At 44.3% G+C, this 18,286-nt stretch overlaps 1 protein-coding gene across 1 annotated transcript; it reads left to right on the forward strand.

Moving 5' to 3' along the window:
• The first annotated feature begins 1,216 nt into the window (after window positions 1-1,216).
• Window positions 1,217-11,410, forward strand: LOC126079054 (HLA class II histocompatibility antigen, DP beta 1 chain-like). The gene is made up of 6 exons (XM_049889958.1): window positions 1,217-1,390; window positions 5,413-5,676; window positions 9,283-9,564; window positions 10,098-10,208; window positions 10,580-10,604; window positions 10,968-11,410. Exons 1-5 carry the CDS (start codon window positions 1,294-1,296, stop codon window positions 10,597-10,599), a joined length of 774 nt encoding a protein of 257 aa, XP_049745915.1. The 5' UTR covers window positions 1,217-1,293; the 3' UTR covers window positions 10,600-10,604; window positions 10,968-11,410.
• Window positions 11,411-18,286: the final 6,876 nt, after the last annotated feature.

An 18,286-nucleotide genomic window follows, 5' to 3' on the forward strand; every position in this document is an offset into this window, starting at 1 on the left:
TTTTCCCTGTTCAATGCTGAACTGATTTCTCATCTTAACAGACACCTTATGCTATGTAATTCTTTTTCTATATGCTACTATTTTATTTACATCTTCATATCTATCTTAATAAATGATGCTGGTTTGACGTTTTATTAGATTTTGTGGTCCCACAGGATCACATTTACAAGTTTATAAAACAGATAGTAATGCTCTTTGAAAGTTTGGAAAGTATTCACTGTAAACACATCAGAATCAGATGGTTTGGAGGAGGTAGGAGTCCCTGGGTGGCGCAAATGGTTAAGCCTTGGACTACTAACAGAAAGGCTGGTGGTTCAAACCACCCGGAAGTGCCTCAGAACTGACTCAGTGACAACAAACAAGAGCAATGACAGAGTCTTTGATGATTTTTTAAATTTCTTTTTCTTCCTCACTTACTGGTCTGTTTATATTCTCTCTGGACTTTACTTTTCCAAAGCATTTACAGATCTGTTTATCTCATTTGACCTCCTGAACATTGCTATAAAGGCAGGTTTTGTCGTCCTCTTATCAAAGATGAAGACATCGAAGTTCAGAAAGGTAAACAATTTCCTTGAAGTTACATACTTACTCAGTAGTACAACTGGCATGTCCTTGCTCCCATACGTAAGGTCCCTGGACTGGGCCATGCTGATCCTGATGACAGTCCTATATAAGGACCCTGGATCTCCTGCACCTTTCAGGACTAACAGACCTCTGGGAGAAAGAGAATACGCATGGGAGCTAATCCTAAACACCCCCTTAAGCAGAGGAAGGTAGACAGCCTCCAGGGCTCACGGTGAGGTCTGATGTGGGTAGTCTAATCTCTCTATAAATTATGCCACCAAATGATCTTTTACAAAGTGAGATTGCACTTGCTCCATCCCAGACTATGTTCTGTGGGAATGAGGGGTGACAGGGCTGGCGGGAATGATAATCTCCATACATGGGCCACCAGAATATTTGAGATCTGCTTCAGAGCAAGGAAAACATGTAATCTGCCAAGACCTCATGATCTGCCCAATTGCTCAAGAATGAGATTCACTGCCCTCTATCATCTTAAGTGCATCATACACTTAAATTGTCAGCTCTTTCATACTAAGCTTCTGCCCAGTGAGTGATGAGTCATATCAAGCTCAGTGCTCATTGGCTCCTTTCTCGGGGTTTGTCCAATCTCAGGGGACACAAGAAACTGTTTTGGTTCATGGCCTTTGATATTTCAGAAGGGGCCTCCATTTAGTGAGTCCTTCCCTGAAGGCAAGACTTGCCACCTCTCCATTCTTTTCCAGCTCCACGATGGCGTTGCAGGTCCCTGAGGCCCTCTGGACAGCGGCTCAGACAGTGTTACTGATGGTGCTGAGCAATCCCAAGGTCCAGGGCAGGACCACTCCAGGTAAGTGCAGAGCAGCAATTCCTGAAGAGCCTGACTCAACTCCCAGGGCCCCTTCCCTGTAATGGCCCAGACTGAGACAGGCTGTGGGGGTGCCTGCCATAGCTCAGGGTCTTTCCTTCCCAGCTAGAGAATCAGGCTCTCCCACTGATGCTCTCCTGCCGGCCTACAAGAGTTCTCTCAGGAACACAGGCACAATGAGCAGGGAAGAAGAGATACTGCCAAGGAGTCAGTATGGCTATCTGTTGTAGGAAATAGAGACTAGAGGTCTGGGATTTGGAGGAGCACGATTTCCAGAAGGAGGTCAGCCTCTCAGGCATCTTCCCTTCTGCATCACAACCTTGAGGGGACTCATATAGAAAGCCACTGGCTGAGATGTCCTGGCTCTCAGGCCAACCCAGCCAATGCAGTGCTCAGGGAGAGGGCCTTCATTCTCTAGGGCAGAGCAGGAGCCTGAACCCCTTGGACAGTGATGGTAAGAGGGGGAGGAAGGTGGAGAGACAGGCGGTGGTTCCAGTCCCTGGCCACATTCTTGTTGAAGGTCATTCTCCCAGCCTTTCCAGGACTTGATCAGAGTATTTTTTTAGGGCTAACTGAGATTTGTAGGAAGAATGAAATGAAATTTTGTGGATATATGAAAAGGACTGAGGGTAGATCACCAGAGGGCCAAGGAAGGAGTACCAAGGGAGAGACTTCTTCCTCCTGCTGCCTCACTGTGAATAGCTGAGTATTACAACTGCCAGGACTCTGTGTCTGTCAGGGTGCTTCTTAACTTTCTAGTCCACATTTATACCCAACACCATGAGAAGCAGGGCTAGAAAGTAGATCATCTTGGTTTCTCACTAACCCTCACTTTTTCTTTCCTAGAACCTGTTTTAGGCCCCTCTGTGCCCTTCCCTAAGACACACTGTCTTCATTTGAATCTCCTGAATACAGCCCTCAAGCCCCACCAGTTTGCTGTAATGGGAGGGAACCTAGCAGATGTTAGTCACAGAGGGGTGCTGGGGACTAACTAGCAGAACAGCTCAGCTGTGCAGGCTGTGCCTTCAGAATCCTGGAAATTAGAGAGGGATGAGGCTGGGAAAGGAGGAGCCTGAAGATGTGGTTGGATGATAAAGAATAATGTTCAACAGGTGATGAGGGGATGCAGCACCTGGATCTCATAGGAAGGGCTGGTCTGCAGAATAATGGGCAGTGGTGGGAGTCATGATCATCCCATAGGTGGAATGAACAGAGAGCAGAGTGGTGCCTGTGATGGTGGGAGAGGGAAGTACTGGAAAGGCAAAGGGTGGACTAAGATCTGTAGGAAGAATTAGATGAGAATGTATAGGTATGTAAAATGGATTGAAGGTAGGTTACCAGAACAAACACTCAGTAAAAACCTGCAGGAGAAGCTGGAGTCACAGGAGAATGTGGATAGAGTAGGCAGGGAAGTTTCTACAATTCCCTTTGCACTTTTCTGATTCCCAGCCTCAAAGGGACAGAAGAGAAAAGGCAGGGAGAACAGCCTTTAGCTTAAAGGGACCAGAGGAGAAAAGCTTAGTTGAGATGACCCCTAATGAGTATGAAGTGATAATGTAGCCTATGGGGGCTCAAAAAACCAAACTTTTGGAGGCTACATCTTTTTAGCTCTGACAGACTTTCAGAATGAGCTGTTATGTCTGAGATTCCCTCATCACCAAACTCACTATCCCAGGGTGTTAGGGCCATAGTCCCAAGCCCTCCCCATCATAACAGCTTGGCTATTAGAGAAGCTCATTGTAGATTTGAGCTTTTTGTCATTTTTACCCTTTTTGTCATTTTTATCTCCTACGTAAAAGCATTAGAAAAATGAGAGGTGGGAAGATCTAGTCAGCAGATAGTCAACAAAAGCTTTTCAACCACTAAGATCTGGTCCAAATGGCAACTCCGGGGGCGATTTTCTAGCAGCCTGTGGGCTGAGCTGGTCCCTCCATCCTAGGTATTTCCTTAGAATCTTGCACATATTAAAACAGATCCTACATTGAAAAGGGGAAGGGACTAAAGTATACGGAGCAGCGTCAGATACAATGCTACATGCTTTACATAAGTTAACTTATCCAATTCTCACAGCAGTAAATGGTAGTATTGCTATTTTACATTTCAAGAAATGGAGACTTAGACAGGTTGTTACTTGTCCAAGATCACATTGTAACAAGTGGTAGAGCTGGGACTTGAAACCATACCTGTAATGTGTTCTTTTTCTCACATCATACTGCCTCCACTATATTCTCCTACAATTATTTTTAAAAATATATCCTGTTTTGAATGAGAGATGATTTTGCTTAGGTCAATACTTTTCAAACTGTGCACTGGGCAACTCAGAGTTGCTTCAAAGGTTCCACACAGTCTAGGTTTCTCATATACACATACCCAAAAAAACCCATTCCAGTAGAGTCCATTCCAACTTACAGCTACTTTATAGGACAGAGTAGAACTGCCCCATAGGGTTTCCAAGGCTGTAATCATTAGGGAAGCAGACTGCCACATCTTTCTTCTATGGAGCGGCTGATGCTTTCCAACCACTGACCTTTCGGTTTGCAGCTGAGCACTTCACTACTGCATCACCAGGGCTCCTCATACAGACATAAAACATGAAAATTTTAAATTGTCAAAAAAAATACACTCATCGTTTACGTCTACTTTGCAGGTAACATTGCATCTGAAAACAAAAAAGGAATGTTGCTTTTGTAAAAAGTTTCAATTGCTTTTCTGGACTGACAGAAATGTTCCCTGATTGGTAAATGGGGAGGGAAAGTGAGGAATAACCTATTAAAATGACAGGACACACATTCAGAGCTAGGACAGTTGGGTGGGAAGGGGCAGTCTGAGGGGGTTGGGAGTTCAAGGGACTGGGGCACAAGGCACCAGGAGAGGAGGCAGGGTGGGCTGTCTGAGCCAAGAACTGGGATCTTGCCTTAGCACTGACCTGTAGACTAGAGGCTTTTATTTATGGTGGTCCCTGAGGCTAGTCACACCAGTTGTGCCACTTCTGGTTGGGGGGCACATGAAGCAGTGAGGTAGAACTGAAGTCACCACATGAACCAAATTTATTCCAGCCATCACTGTGATGACAGAGTTAGCGGCCAGATTACCCACAACCAGCCCTTCTTTCTCCTGGAAACTCCAGGCCTAATAATATCCTCAGAAAGACTTCTCAATATTTAAGGTTAGAGTTGGCTGCGGAGCTTCATATGGGGTTTTGGCTTCCTCAGGTTTGGCTTCAATCTTTCCCACTACCTCTAATTTAGTCCTTGCCTGATATGGTGAAAAGCAGGTGAGTGTCCTATTTGGAAAACATCCCTAGCTCCACCACACATTAAATGTGGTCTCAGAAGTTGTGTGATAAAGTGGACCTGGTATTTAAATGTGTAATATTATGTTTAACGAATTAACACAGCTTCCTATTTAAAAACACTTTTAATAAACATGTTAGAGTTTCCTCTTATATTCCAGGCACATAGTTCATTTGGGGAGTCGCTATGAGTTGGAATCAACCCGACCGCAGTGGGTTGGGTTTGGTTTTGGGTGTGGACTTGTACAGGAGACCCTGGTGGCGTACCGGTTAAGTGTTACAGCTGCTAACCAAGAGATCGGCAGTTCAAATCTGCCAGGCGCTCCTTGGAAACTCTTAGGGACAGTTCTACTCTGTCCCATAGAGTCGCTATGAATCAACTCCATGGCACTGAGTTTGGTTTTTTGGTTTTGGACTTGTACAACTACATATAAGAAAGAAAAAGAGAGGAGAGGAACACCACGACTACAAACACGGCTACTGGGCCCGGAGGCACCCGGACGGGGAGACCGTGGCGCGCAGGGTCAGCGCTCTCATGCCGCCGGCCCAGGGCGGCTTCGGGTCTGAGACCGGCGGGAGGGCGGCGCGAGGCGCACGGGGCGGCGAGGCGGGAAGACTCCGCCTGGGGGCGGCCGCTCTCCTCAGGCCGAGGGCCTCGGGCCCGGGGGCGGGCTTGGAGCGCCGCCGCCTCAGCGCCGCCCTCTCTCCGCAGAGAATTACCTGCTCCAGTCACGGCACGACTGCTACGCGTTTAACGGGACGCAGCGTTACATCCACGAGTATGTCCTTAACCGAGAGGAGTTGGTGCGCTTCGATAGCGACGTGGGGGAGTACGTGGCGGTGTCGGAGCTGGGGCGGCGGATCGCCAAGTACTGGAACAGCCAGAAGGACTACGTGGAGATAAGACGGGCAGAGGTGGACAGGGTGTGCAGACACAACTACGAGCTAGAGGAGCCCGTTGTCCGGAAGCGCCGAGGTGAGTGAGGCTGCGGCCGCGGAAGGGCGGCGGCGGGAGGGTCTCCGTCCGCGGGCCTGGCTCACGGGGGCCGCGGGGTCAGTGGGGTCAGCGGAGAGATCGCGGGGCGAGCGGGGCCGCCTCGCGAAAGTTGAGCCTTCGGTCAAGCCGGCAGGATTTTGGGTCGGGGGATGATGAGGGAGGGGAACTAGCCTGGAGTCTTAGTACTTGTCCAGGGGAGAGGGGGCAGGACCAGCTGGTTAACTGAGGTGAGAAGACATGGATATCTTCCAGATTTGTGTTGTGGAAGATGATGGTGGTACCTTCCAAGCAAAATAGACGATGTAGGGAGGAAACACGTGTGAGGGAAGATAGTGCCTTCGCTTTGGGGTCTGTTGGGTTTGAGATGCTTGAGGGACACCCAGGTGGACTGTGTAATAGACAGTTACAGTAAAGGGTCTGGAGCTGGGGAGAAGGGTCTGGACCGGATAAGATACTCTGATAAGATTGTCTAGGGAGAGGAAATCCAGTGAGAAAAGAAGAGAACAAAGGACTGAATCCCAGGACCATGACATTTGTGATGCTGGCTAAGAGAGAAAGGCCTGTGAAGGCAACCAAAAAGTAAAGGAGGAGTGTTAGGAGAGTCCACACAGAGAGCAGCCACAGAAGCTGAGGTAGAGGGTTAACCAAGAGGGCACAGTAGACAGTGGTAGAAAACTTAGGAAGTTCATGTAAATACAACTTGAAATGTGGGTTTGGGAATCAGGGAGACCTTGAGGAGGGCAGGTTGACTGCAGCAGTGAGAGCAGGAGCTGAACCACAGTGGGCTGAGAAGTGAGTGGGAGGTGAGAAGTTAGGGGGGATGAGGATGAGGGTGGAGCATAAGCTTCTCAGAGGCTGAGATAACATTTTATTCCTGTTTGATTCCCCAGCACTGGCACGGAGTAGCTTTGGAGCTGAATTGTACTGTTCTTTCAGGAAACCTGAGTGTGAAGGTGCCTGCAGGGTCAAAAAGACCTTTCAAGGATGGGAGAGAAGAATATTAATTTCTTCCTGTTAGCTTGTAGAAGGGGAGACTAGGTGCACCAACCTGAGGAAACCGAACAAAAACAAGGACCCTTGTCACAGAGAAAAGAGAAAAGATGAAGGGTGGGGCAGGTGGAAGCTGTCTAAGGTTACACCTTTTGACCACTTCTTTCTCAGAAAGGCAGAAGGCAAAGTCATCTGCTAAGACTGAGATGGGGGGCAAATTGATTAGGAATTAGGAGAGCGACATGTGTTTAGGAAAGTTGCTGAGGTAATTAGGTGAGCCAGAACCAAAAATCCGATGTCATGAAGTCAATTCCGACTCATAGCAACCCTATGGGACAGAGTAGAACTGCACCGTTGGGTTTCCAAGGAGTAGCTGTTGGATTCGAACTGCTGACCTTTTGGTTAGCAGCTGAGCTCTTAACCACTGTCACCAGGGCTCCAGTTAGGTGAAAGAGGTACTCTAACAATAGGATTGGCAAAAACTGTTGAGGGCCTTACCAGTAATTTGTAGGGACACGAAAATTGTACGTGGCACCATTGTCTTTAATGATAACCAGCTCCAGATTGCAGAGAGCTCTGGATGCCAGCCTACAGAGTTTGAGTTTATCTTCTAGGCCAGTGAGTCCCCAGCCCAGCTCTGCTCACCGGAATCTCCTGGAGATCTTCTTTAAGCACAGATTCCTCAAACCTACTGCCCATAGATTCAGATTCAAGGGATGGCGAGGTCTGAAAGCATGTAATTTGAATTATCTCATTAGTTATTCCCATGTAGCCATGTGAGTGTTGTCAGGCACTGAAGATTTTTTTAATCTAGGAAAATGACAAGGTCAGGGCTGAGTTTTCAGAAGAGTGTGAAATGAGTTGGGGGGAGGAAAGACTGGATTTAGGGATATCAAGTCAGAGACTGTTATTGTTGTAAATAGTCATAAGGGCATGAATTTGAATGAGGGAGAACATGGAAAGGTGGGTGAGGAAAGGGGGATGGGAGTTGTGGCAATTCTAGTATGGATGCCCAATTAAGTTCTAGAAGTAATTGAGCAGATGGTTTGTGGGCATTAGACGAGGTGGTCTTAGAGTAAATAGGAATATTCTGCTTTTGTGAAACGTATTTTGAGCTGGGTCAGAGATGAGACTACCTGGCTTCTAGATAGCTCCAGTGCTCCCAAGAGGTCGGTGGTGTACTCATGGCAAAGTACCTATGGTGGAATGTTCTGGGATCTTAAAATGTGCCCAGGGATAGCCCCTGATTTACATGGGGCCACAAGTCCTATGGGACCAAATTTAAACCGAATTCACAATTGGGATTGAGATAGTGTTGAACTGTCTGATGGACTATGACTGTATAAAGGTGATTGAAGTAGGGTGAGACACAAGGTGTCCCTAAAAGGAAATCACTTTGCGTAAAGAAGGCTGGCAGTTTTGACAAATCTGGGCAGAGGGCAAAATATCAGTGGAAGCAATGGGTGTGTGAATAGTTCAAGACTATGCTTTTACCTGACCCAGCCCCACCTCAGGATATTTGTGTTCTCTGGGAGATAGAGAGCAAAAAACTGAGTTATTAAGGACAGAGAATCTCTGTGAATGGGCTTTCTCTAGGGGTGAATGGAACTTTTCTGCCCCTAGAGATGGCAGAGGCCAAAAACAAGTAACTGCATTGGGTGTTAGGAGATCACAGGAAGTAGACATCAGTATGGACATCATTCTAAGAGCAGCAGAGCTGTATAAGGAGAAGAGAGGACACCAAGGACAGAGAGCTTTAGGTACAAGTATACCTAACTGTTTGTGACAACCCTCGAGGAACCCGAGAAGACATAACTACAGAGAAGAAACTTGGTAAAGTGCTGGAATTCCTACTAACCAGACACCCAGGGGCTCAGAATATTGGGTTAGGGGATAAATACAGAAAATTTGTGTGGTTTTTTTGTAAGGGAAAAATCAGAAAATATACAGGATATTTAAAGAATAAGTCATGTCAAACTTACTTTACTTCCTTTTTATTTTTCTTTAAAATGAAGTTATTAGACTGATAGACCAAAAGAATATCATTGTCCAAGCATATCTAAATTTCAACAAATTATTTTCATTAAGATAGAGCATTGAAAATATAGGTACTTTCACACGTGGTTAAACATTCTTTGTCCAAAGACTATTAGTTATTGGCTTATAGTTAAAATTTTTGCTAAGTCTTCCACAGAGTGCTGACTTTATCTCTCTCCTGTTCTTCTCAATCTTTATTATGTAGTTCAAAATCATGCATATTCCATTTGAATGTCTACTTCTGTCTTTTTTTCAATACTACCCTTATTTACTAGCCTGATTATGGAAACTTTAGTGGCACAGTGATTAAGAGTTTGGCTGACAACCAAAAGGTTGGCAGTTCATATCTACCCAGTGCTCCTTGAACTCCCTATGGGGGCAGCTCTTCTGTGTCCTGTAGGGTCACTATGAGGTCAGAATTAACAGCAATGAATTTTTGGGGGAATTAAGTCATTTGTATTGTAAATATCTAGAAGTAAATTCCATAATGAAAATGTCTAAGAAATAATAACCTCAAGTGCCATTGCCTTTTTGTTTGTTTTTGTTCCGTGCTTATAGTCCAGCCTAAAGTGAACGTGTCCCCCTCCAGGAAGGGGCCCCTGCAGCACCACAACCTGCTTGTCTGCCACGTGACAGATTTCTATCCAGGCAGCATTGAAATCCGGTGGTTCCGAAATGGACAGGAGGAAACAGCTGGGATTGTGTCCACCGACCTGATCCGTAATGGAGACTGGACTTTCCAGATCCTGGTGATGCTGGAAATGACCCCCCAGCAGGGCGACGTCTACACCTGCCATGTGGAGCACCCCAGCCTGGACAGTCCTGTCACTGTGGAGTGGAGTGAGTGACTCCCCTATGGCTCTGCTGGGCCCCATGTTCTACAGAGCAGGGGATGCTCTGGCTTTGGGGTCCGCTCATGGTGTCTCATGTCTCTATATACTGAGTCACGCCTACCACATCTTTCTCCTGTACAAACCCTGACTGTGGTTCTGAGCTGGAGGCAGTGAAGACTTGCATGTCCCTGACCTGGGGGATCCTGAGGATTCACAGTTCTCCCCTCTTGTCAGAAAATATAGGGACCTCAGGCCCCTTCCTGCATGACCCTCACACATGAGAATGGTCCTCTTCCCTCAGCCTTTTAACTATCCCGAGTTATTTTGAGAGGCAGCTACCAGAAATCAGTGTTTGTCCCCTTGATGAAGTCACCGCCCTAAGCTCTAGAACTTAGGGGTCCTTTAGGGTTCCAAATTTAGTCCTTCTCCAAAGACTACTGCCCTCACGATAGCATTCTACATCACACTCGAATATCTCAGACAGGACCTGAGTGGGTACTCAGATGGAGCTAAGACTGATGCAGGGTCTGTTCTTCCCAGAGGCACAGTCTCATTCTGCCAAAAACAAAATGCTGACCGGAGTCGGGGGCTTTGTGCTGGGATTCATCATCCTTGGAGTGGGCATCTTCATGCATAAGAGAAGCAAGAAAGGTAAGGGACCATCAGGGGGTGGCTGAGACTCAACCTCCCTTGTCTCACTCATCCATCTTCCATGATAAGGGACTGAGAATTCTGGAGACCACAGAAATAGATGGCCGAGGAGCTAAGCTGGTGTTTAAGGAGAGAGGAATCCCCAGGATGTGATCTTATCTCAGCCAGATGCAGGGGGTCTTCAGTACTCAGGCTTTTGCAGGGGGGTTATTAGTGATGGCTTAGTCTCCAAACTTTTTTTTTAGTCTCCAACCAGCCCTGTCTTATTTCCTAATGACAGGATCAGGGCGACTGGGGACAGAATGGGAAAGTTTATCTAATTATCTAAGGTGTTTTTAATGACTGAAAACATCCTCTTTCTTTCATTTTAGTTCAACAAGGTGCTCGATAAAACAGGTAATATTTCTGCTTCGTTTTTCTTCAGGGGGTAGATTGCTACAAAAACATTCAGAGGGTGGATTGCAGACAGATATTAATTCCCTTCACTGCCTTGTGACACTGACTGGGCACACTGTAATTAGGACATTCTGGGGAGAAGTCTCAAGGCCTGAATTTCTCTTTCAAACACAGCCCTTGGGTGAGGGCAGGAAATGAGCAACACTTTGCTGCATTGGTGAAGGAAGCCCAGAAAAACTGTTCTTTTTTTTTTTTTTTTTTTCAATCAGACTAAGACTTTGTTCTCACCATAATTTTTCTTTCCTGGGATATAAATAAAGAGGGGTCAGCAACCTGGGATAACTTTTTCTTTTACCCCCACAGGGTTCCTGATCTGACCTAAAAGTGTGCCTTAGAACAAGTAGCTGTCTATTTCTTTAGCCCCAGAAAGCTGATTCTGGGACACACCCTCAGCTTCCCAAGAGGATGTTAATGAAAAGTAATTGCTCTGCTCTCTGATTCCGTGCATAGCTTCTTTCATGGGGCATCCAGCCATGTTCACCGGTCCTTAACGCCATAAATAATCAAAACCCACTGTTATTGTCTGTTTTCTTTTAAGAGTATATAAAAAAATTACCCTGTCAATTTTGCCATTGTTTTTGCTTGAGGGTTTGGATAAAGAGTAGGTGTTAATGAAGAAATTACTGTTGTTTACACTTAGGTAAAAAGAAAAATGTGAAAATGAGGACATCCTAATTATTTGAGAAGGCAGCCAGTTGAAAGTGGACCTCTTCTGAATTTGCCGTATTTCATTGGGCTTCCCCATATTCATTTGGTACCTTTATTCTTGTAGGTCTGAGAACATCATCTTTAGTTAGTCAAGGATGAACAGACCCAGAATTCTGGGGTTATAGAACCCGTATTGAGACAGCATGGATTCAACAGATAATTCATTATGAGTATGTTATAACATTTTACTGGTAATAAATTAATATGAGAATTAAAAATTAAAACTACAATGAAATAAACATTAAACCCCTCTTTGGATACTATAAGCAGTCCTCAACCAAACATGGCTTAACCTTTTTAGTGCATCACGTTACAGAGAATATAGACTTCTGCTCTAAGTCTGTATTCATCAGAGGACCCCAGACCGCCTACCCTAGTAATGCATACAGTGGGAAATGCATTCTCAATGTTAAAAAGACTCAAAGCAACAGATGTAGCACTTTTTCCAAACATAAGCCTACTTTTAAAATCAAATTATTATGGATTTTTTTGTGTCATCTTAAATTGCCTTTAAATTCAAGACAGAGAACATATTTAGTCTAAGGATTGCTCTGTGAAGTATAGAGTATTACTTTCTAATGCATGTACTGAGTGCTCAGCAGCTCTCTGATAGACCAAGTTGGTGGTTTCTTACAAGCTGCTCCTGCATCTCGTTTGCCTTTCGGCACCTGCCCCCGTTCAGTTCCCATGAGCTGCTTTGTTCCTCTCATACAGCTTCCCCTCACCCCCCGAATCATGCCCGACATGTGTGCACCGTCCTCACCCATTTCAAACAGAGGTCCAGGCTGAGGGTGCAGAGGTGGGTGTCACTGACACAGAAGTAAGGAAGGCTGGGGTCTACATAAGGGATGGGATTGAGGGAGTTATAGAGGGAGTCCAGGAAGAGAAGCCATGAACATGGAGAATCAACCATGTCTCATGTAATCAGCTAAGTGCTTGATGCATTATGCCTCGTAACCCAGGGAAGAGAACACAGTTTTATTTTCTTTTTAAAGATGTGAAATGGGGCCTTGCTAAAGTGACACAGCTATCACATGGCAGAGCCACAAATAAAATTTAGATTTAACTCAAAACCCATGTTCTTTCTATTACTAAATCTGAGAGAATTTATAGAGAAATATGGCCCTTGCTCAGTTAAGACACCGTTATCCCTGATTAGCATCATTTTCGCTAAATCAGTAAATGAAAACACTGTTTCTTTGTTTTGTGTAGTAATTTCAGCTGTCCCATAGTGAGGTGACCAGGGTAGTTGTCTTAGTCATCTAGTGCTGCTACAACAGAAATACCACAAGTGGATGGCTTTAACAAAGAGAAGTTTATTCTCTCACAGCCCAGTAGGCTAGAAGTCCAAATTCAGGGTGCTGACCCCAGGGGAAGGCTGTCTCTCTTTTGGCTCTGGAGGAAGGTCTTTGTGATGCATCAGTCTTCCCTTGGATTGGGAGCATCTCAGTGCAGGAATTTCAGGTCCAAAGGAAGCGCTCTGCTACCAACACTGCTTTCTTGGTGGTATGAGGTCCCCATGTCTCTCTGCTCACTTCTCGCCCTTACATCTCAAAAGAGATTGACTTAAGACACTGTCTAATCTTGTAGATCTCATCAACATAACTGCCAATAATCCATTTTATTACATCATAGTGATAGGATTTACACCACACAGGGAAATCACATTAGATGACAAAATGGTAGACAATCATACAATACTGGAAATCATGACCTAGCCAAGTTCATTTTGGGAAACATAACTTGATCCATGGCAGTAGTGTAAAGGAAATAAATATGGACCCTTTATCTCTCCCATTGTCCTTTTAGGCTTCAGAGCCACCACTTCAGAAACCTATTCAGGGGATATTAATACAATTGGAAGATGAGCCATTCAAAAAAGGAGAGAGGTCAAGGGTATGCATGAAGTTCTTAAAATCTAGATCAATATTAACTCCACAGACCCAGAGCAGACAAATCCCTCACCCAGAGCCTCCAAGCACTGAGTATTCCAAACCACATCCAACCACAGCCTTCCCCAGCCATTCTTGTTCCTCTTCCTTCCCTGTGCTATCAACTAGAGAGTACCCAGGGCAGAGTGAACATTCTCTAGGACCTAGCTCCTGGCAGGTTCAGAATATACTCTCCTAGGGAATTGATGACACAAGAGCTGGAATAGGCCCCTAGAATAGCAGAAAGAAGGCATCAGACACATCTAGCCTTGACATACCAAACCCAGTGCCGTCAAGTTGATTCCGACTCATAGCGACCCTATAGGACAGAGTAGAACTGACCAGTAGAGTTTCCAAGGAGCACCTGGCAGATTCGAACTGCTGACCTTTTGGTTAGCAGCCGTAGCACTTAACTACTATGCCGCCAGGGTTTCGCAGGTGTTAATTGGTCTCCGGGATTTCTCAGGAAGGATACAATTTCCAGAAGAGTGCAGGGCATGGAGACCAGCAAGTACAGGGTTGCATCAAAAGCATTCTTCAAAATTTCAATATTTGTCCAGTACTTTCTATGTGTCTGGGCCCTTGTCATGGATTGAATTGTGTCCCCAAAAAATATGTGTCAACTTGGTTAGGCTATGATTCCCAGTATCATGTGGTTGTCCTCCATTCTGTGATTGTAATTTTTTTTTTAAGAGGATCAGGGTGGGATTGTAACACCATTACTAAGGTCACATCCTTGATCCACTGTAAAGGGAGTTTCCCTGGGATGTGGCCTAGACTGCCTTTTATCTTACAAGAGATAAAAGGAAAGGGAAGTGAGCAGGGAGTGGGGCCCTCATACCTCCAAGAAAGAAGCACCAGGAGCAGAATGCACAGGGGAAGACTGCCAAAAAGGACCTTCCTCCAGAGCCAAGAGAGAGGAAGCCTTCCCCTGGAGCTGATGCCCTGAATTTGAACCTCTAGCCTACTAGACTGTGAGAAAATAAGTTTCTATTTGTTAAAGCCATCCACTTGTGGTATTTCTGTTATAGCAGCACTAGATGGCCAACACAGCCCTTTACTAGGTGCTAGATTGGTAGGATCATAAAGACAGGCAGGAATTGGAGGAGTCACCGGGTACATAAGTCATTGAGGACCATAGAGATTCAAAGGAAACCTAGGACTGGAGCTTTAAAATAGACCTGAAGCTGGGTTCTCCCCGCATCCTTTACTGTGATAGACTGTCACCTGCAGTAGGACAAATGTAATAAGTTTAGGACTCCACTTTAGCATTGCATTTCCCATCCCTTTACACCCGCTTGCTTTATTTTACGTCCTTCTTAGGTCTCTAGGGAGAAGGTGGTCTCCCGAGACAACATTGTTGCCTCCAGATGAGTAGTAGTGAAAAATCAAAGGATACCCTAAGGAGATGGCATTTCATCCTCTCCTGCTCTCCAACTGCCCACAACTCTGAGCCTCCAGAGACAATGAAGCCCAACTATGGGACAATGAAAGTTGAAGGACATAGAAGTTGGGCACACTGAGTGAAAGTGCTCTTTAAAAATGCTGTAATGATCATCCAATGAAAGGCTCAATGGATATGTATCTTAATTGACATCTTCTGAACATCTAACACTGTTAACTCTTTATTTTTGAAATTTTTGCTCCCTTGGCTTATGTGATAACACATTCTCCTAATTCTCCTGTCTCTCTGCTTCTCTGAAATCTCTTTGAGCACCTCTCTTTCTATGCCTTTTGCATAGAAAGACCAGGATAGGCTATGCCGAAGTAAAAATAGCCCCCATATCTGGTTTTTGCTCATGCTACATGTCAATATGAGTCAGCAGGGGAGCAAAGCTCATCAAAGTTATTCAGGGAACCACGCAGAGAGAAGCATCTTCTTGACATATGCTCCCAAATCTCCAAATATGAGTGAACTATACACTGGCTGTTGATGATCCCTCCTGGAAATAACAAGTGTCACTTCTCACATTTCATTGACCAAACAAATCACATGGCTGCACATAACTTCAAACAACATGGAATCCTTGGAGGTACAAAGTATTCAATAAATATATATTAAATGAATAATAAAATTCTCACTTAAACAGGAGACGTTTACTGAGGACTTTCTATATACCAGAAACTCTGCTAGGGCTTATGGGTAAAAGGAGCTTCTAGTGCCTGAAAAGACTACCTGCTGGCCTATAGAGGCCTTCTCGGATGCTGGCAAGTTTCTAGTTTTTGACCAAAAACATTCATTGGCTGTACATTATTGTTTTATGTATTCATAGTATATGTGCTCTATTTTAAATAAAATGGCTAAAAACAAGTATAAAGGAGGACATTGGTAACTCGAAGTAAAGACAAGAAGCAATTCCAAGCAGAAATAGTGGACTTTAATAATGGTGGAAACAGAGAACTAGGAGGCTAGAATTCCAAATTCAGGGCAGCGGCTCATGGAAAGGCTTTCTTTCTCTGTTGGCTCTGGGGGAAGTTCCTTGTCATCAATATTCCCTGGACTAGGAGCTTCTCAGTGCAGGGAACCCTGGTCCAAAAGACCCACGTTGCTTCTGACACTTCTTTCTTGGTGGTGTGATGTCTCCTTGTCTCTCTGCTCACTTCTCTCTTTTATATCTCAAAAGAGATTGACTCAAGATGTACCCTAATCTTGTAGGTTGAGTCCTGCTTCATTAACAGCTGTCTCTAATCCTGCCTCATTAACATTATAGAGGTAGGATTTGCGACACGTAAGAAAATCACATCAGATCACAGAATGATGGACAGTCACAATACTGGGAATCATTGCCTAGCCAAGTTGACACACATTCTGGGGGGACATAATTCAATCTATAACATCATCCTAACAATTTCTTTTCCCTAGAACCACTCTCAGTACCACATGTCTTAGGCTGAACTCTCTAGAGAAGCAAAACCAGTGAAGTATATTCATACATATACCAGTGTCGTCGAGTTGATTCTGACTCATAGCAACCCTACAGGACAGGGTAGAACTGCCCCACAGAGTTTCGAAGGAGCGCCTGGCAGATTAAACCGCTGACCCTTTGGTTAGCAGCCGTAGCACTTAACCACTATGCTGCCAGGGTTTCCGTTTCATACATATAGAGAGAAATTTATCTCAAGGAAACGGCTCATGCAGTTATAGAGTCTGGCAAGTCCCAAGTTCATGGGTCAGGCATCAGGCTGGAGGCTTCTCCTGACTCATGGAGCTGCAGGGGCTGACAAACCCAAGATAGGCAGTTGTCTTGTGTCCCCCAAAAATATCTGTCAACTTGGCTAGGTCATGATTCCCGGTATTGTGTGATCGTCTACCATTTTGTCATCTGAAGTGATTTTCTTTGTGTTGTAAATCCTATCATTATATTAATGGGATGGATTAGCAGCAGTTACACTGATGAGACCTACAAGATTAGATTGTCTCTTAAGCCAATCTCTTTTGAGATACAAAAGAGAAGTGAGCAAAGAGACATGGGGAACACATACCACCAAGAAAGCAGTGTCAGGAGGAGAGTTCATCCTTTGGACCTGAGGTTCCTGCGCTGAGAAGCTCCCAGACCAAGGGAAGACTGATGCATCGCAAGGACCTTCCTCCAGAGCCGACAGAGAGAGAAAGCCTTCCCCTGGAGCCAGCACCCTAAATTCAGACTTCTAGCATGCTGGACTGTGAGACAATAAGCTTCTCTTTGTTAAAGCCATCCACTTGTGATACTTCTGTTATAGCAGCACTAGACAACTAAGACAGTGGGTCAGACAGCAGGCTGCTGGCTGAAGTCCCAAGAACTGGAGGACAGATGATGACAAGCCAAATGCAGGATCGAGAGTGAGCAAAAGCTTATGAGCTTTGACAGAGCATCCATATGCAAGCCACACCCCCAAGGAAACTTCCCTTACAACTGATTGGCTAATCACATCCGATCACATCATAGAGACGATTACATTATATTACAAAATGGAGGATAACTACATCATTACATAACTGCCAAACTACATCATTACATAACTTTCAAACCACTGAGGATCATGGCCCAGCCAAGTTGATAGACAGCCTTAACAATCACAGCCTCCAAAATTAAGAGCTGAAACAGGCCATAGATAGAGATCTAGATCTAAAAAGCACCATTAATAAAATCTAACAATTAATTACATAGATATTTCTACAACCAACAAAAAGAGAATGTAAAACTTAAGCACACATAGAACATTTACAAAAACTTAACATTTATTAAGCTGCAAAGGAAGTCTCAAATGAACTCCCCTTAAACAATATCTCAGAGACTTTGCGCTTTGGCAATAAAACAATTTAAGTCAATTAAAATGATAAACGAATTAATCCATGTACCTAAAACATGCCACCAAATAACCATAGGGTTAAATATGGAAAACAGTACTGAATGAAAAACCATGTATCAAAAGTAGTGGCTAGAAGGAAATGTCAAGTTTTAAATCAATTTACTAGGAAAAGAAAGACTGAGAACAAATGAGCTAAGCATTAAAAAAAAAAAAAAGCATTAAAGAGATGGAAATCAAGAAAACAGCACAAACAAAAGAAAAATATAAATATTAAAGATAAGGGCAGAAATCGGTGAAATAGAAAACAATAGAGAAGATGACCAAAATCAAGTTTTGATCCACTGAGAAGCTTAATGAGGTTTATTGATTTCTGGCAAGGTTATTCATGAGAAATAGGGGAGATTCAAATGAACAAATACAGAATGAAAAGGGTAAAATAACTACAGACATATTTTAAAATGATAAAAACTGGTTGTGGTCAACTCTAGGCTAGTAAATTGGAAATTTTTGAAAAAATGGAATAATTTCTAGAAAAATTTAAAGGTCAAAACTACAGGGAGAAACAGAAAACTAAAATGACATACACATGAAAGAAACTGAAGCGTTAAAGAATACCAAAATAAAAATCCCCCAAAGCAAGTTGCCATCAAGTCTATTCAACTCAAGGTGATCCCACATGTGTCACAGTAGAGC

The sequence above is a fragment of the Elephas maximus genome, chromosome 1 (genome assembly GCF_024166365.1).
Source record: "Elephas maximus indicus isolate mEleMax1 chromosome 1, mEleMax1 primary haplotype, whole genome shotgun sequence".
Lineage (NCBI taxonomy): Eukaryota > Metazoa > Chordata > Mammalia > Proboscidea > Elephantidae > Elephas > Elephas maximus.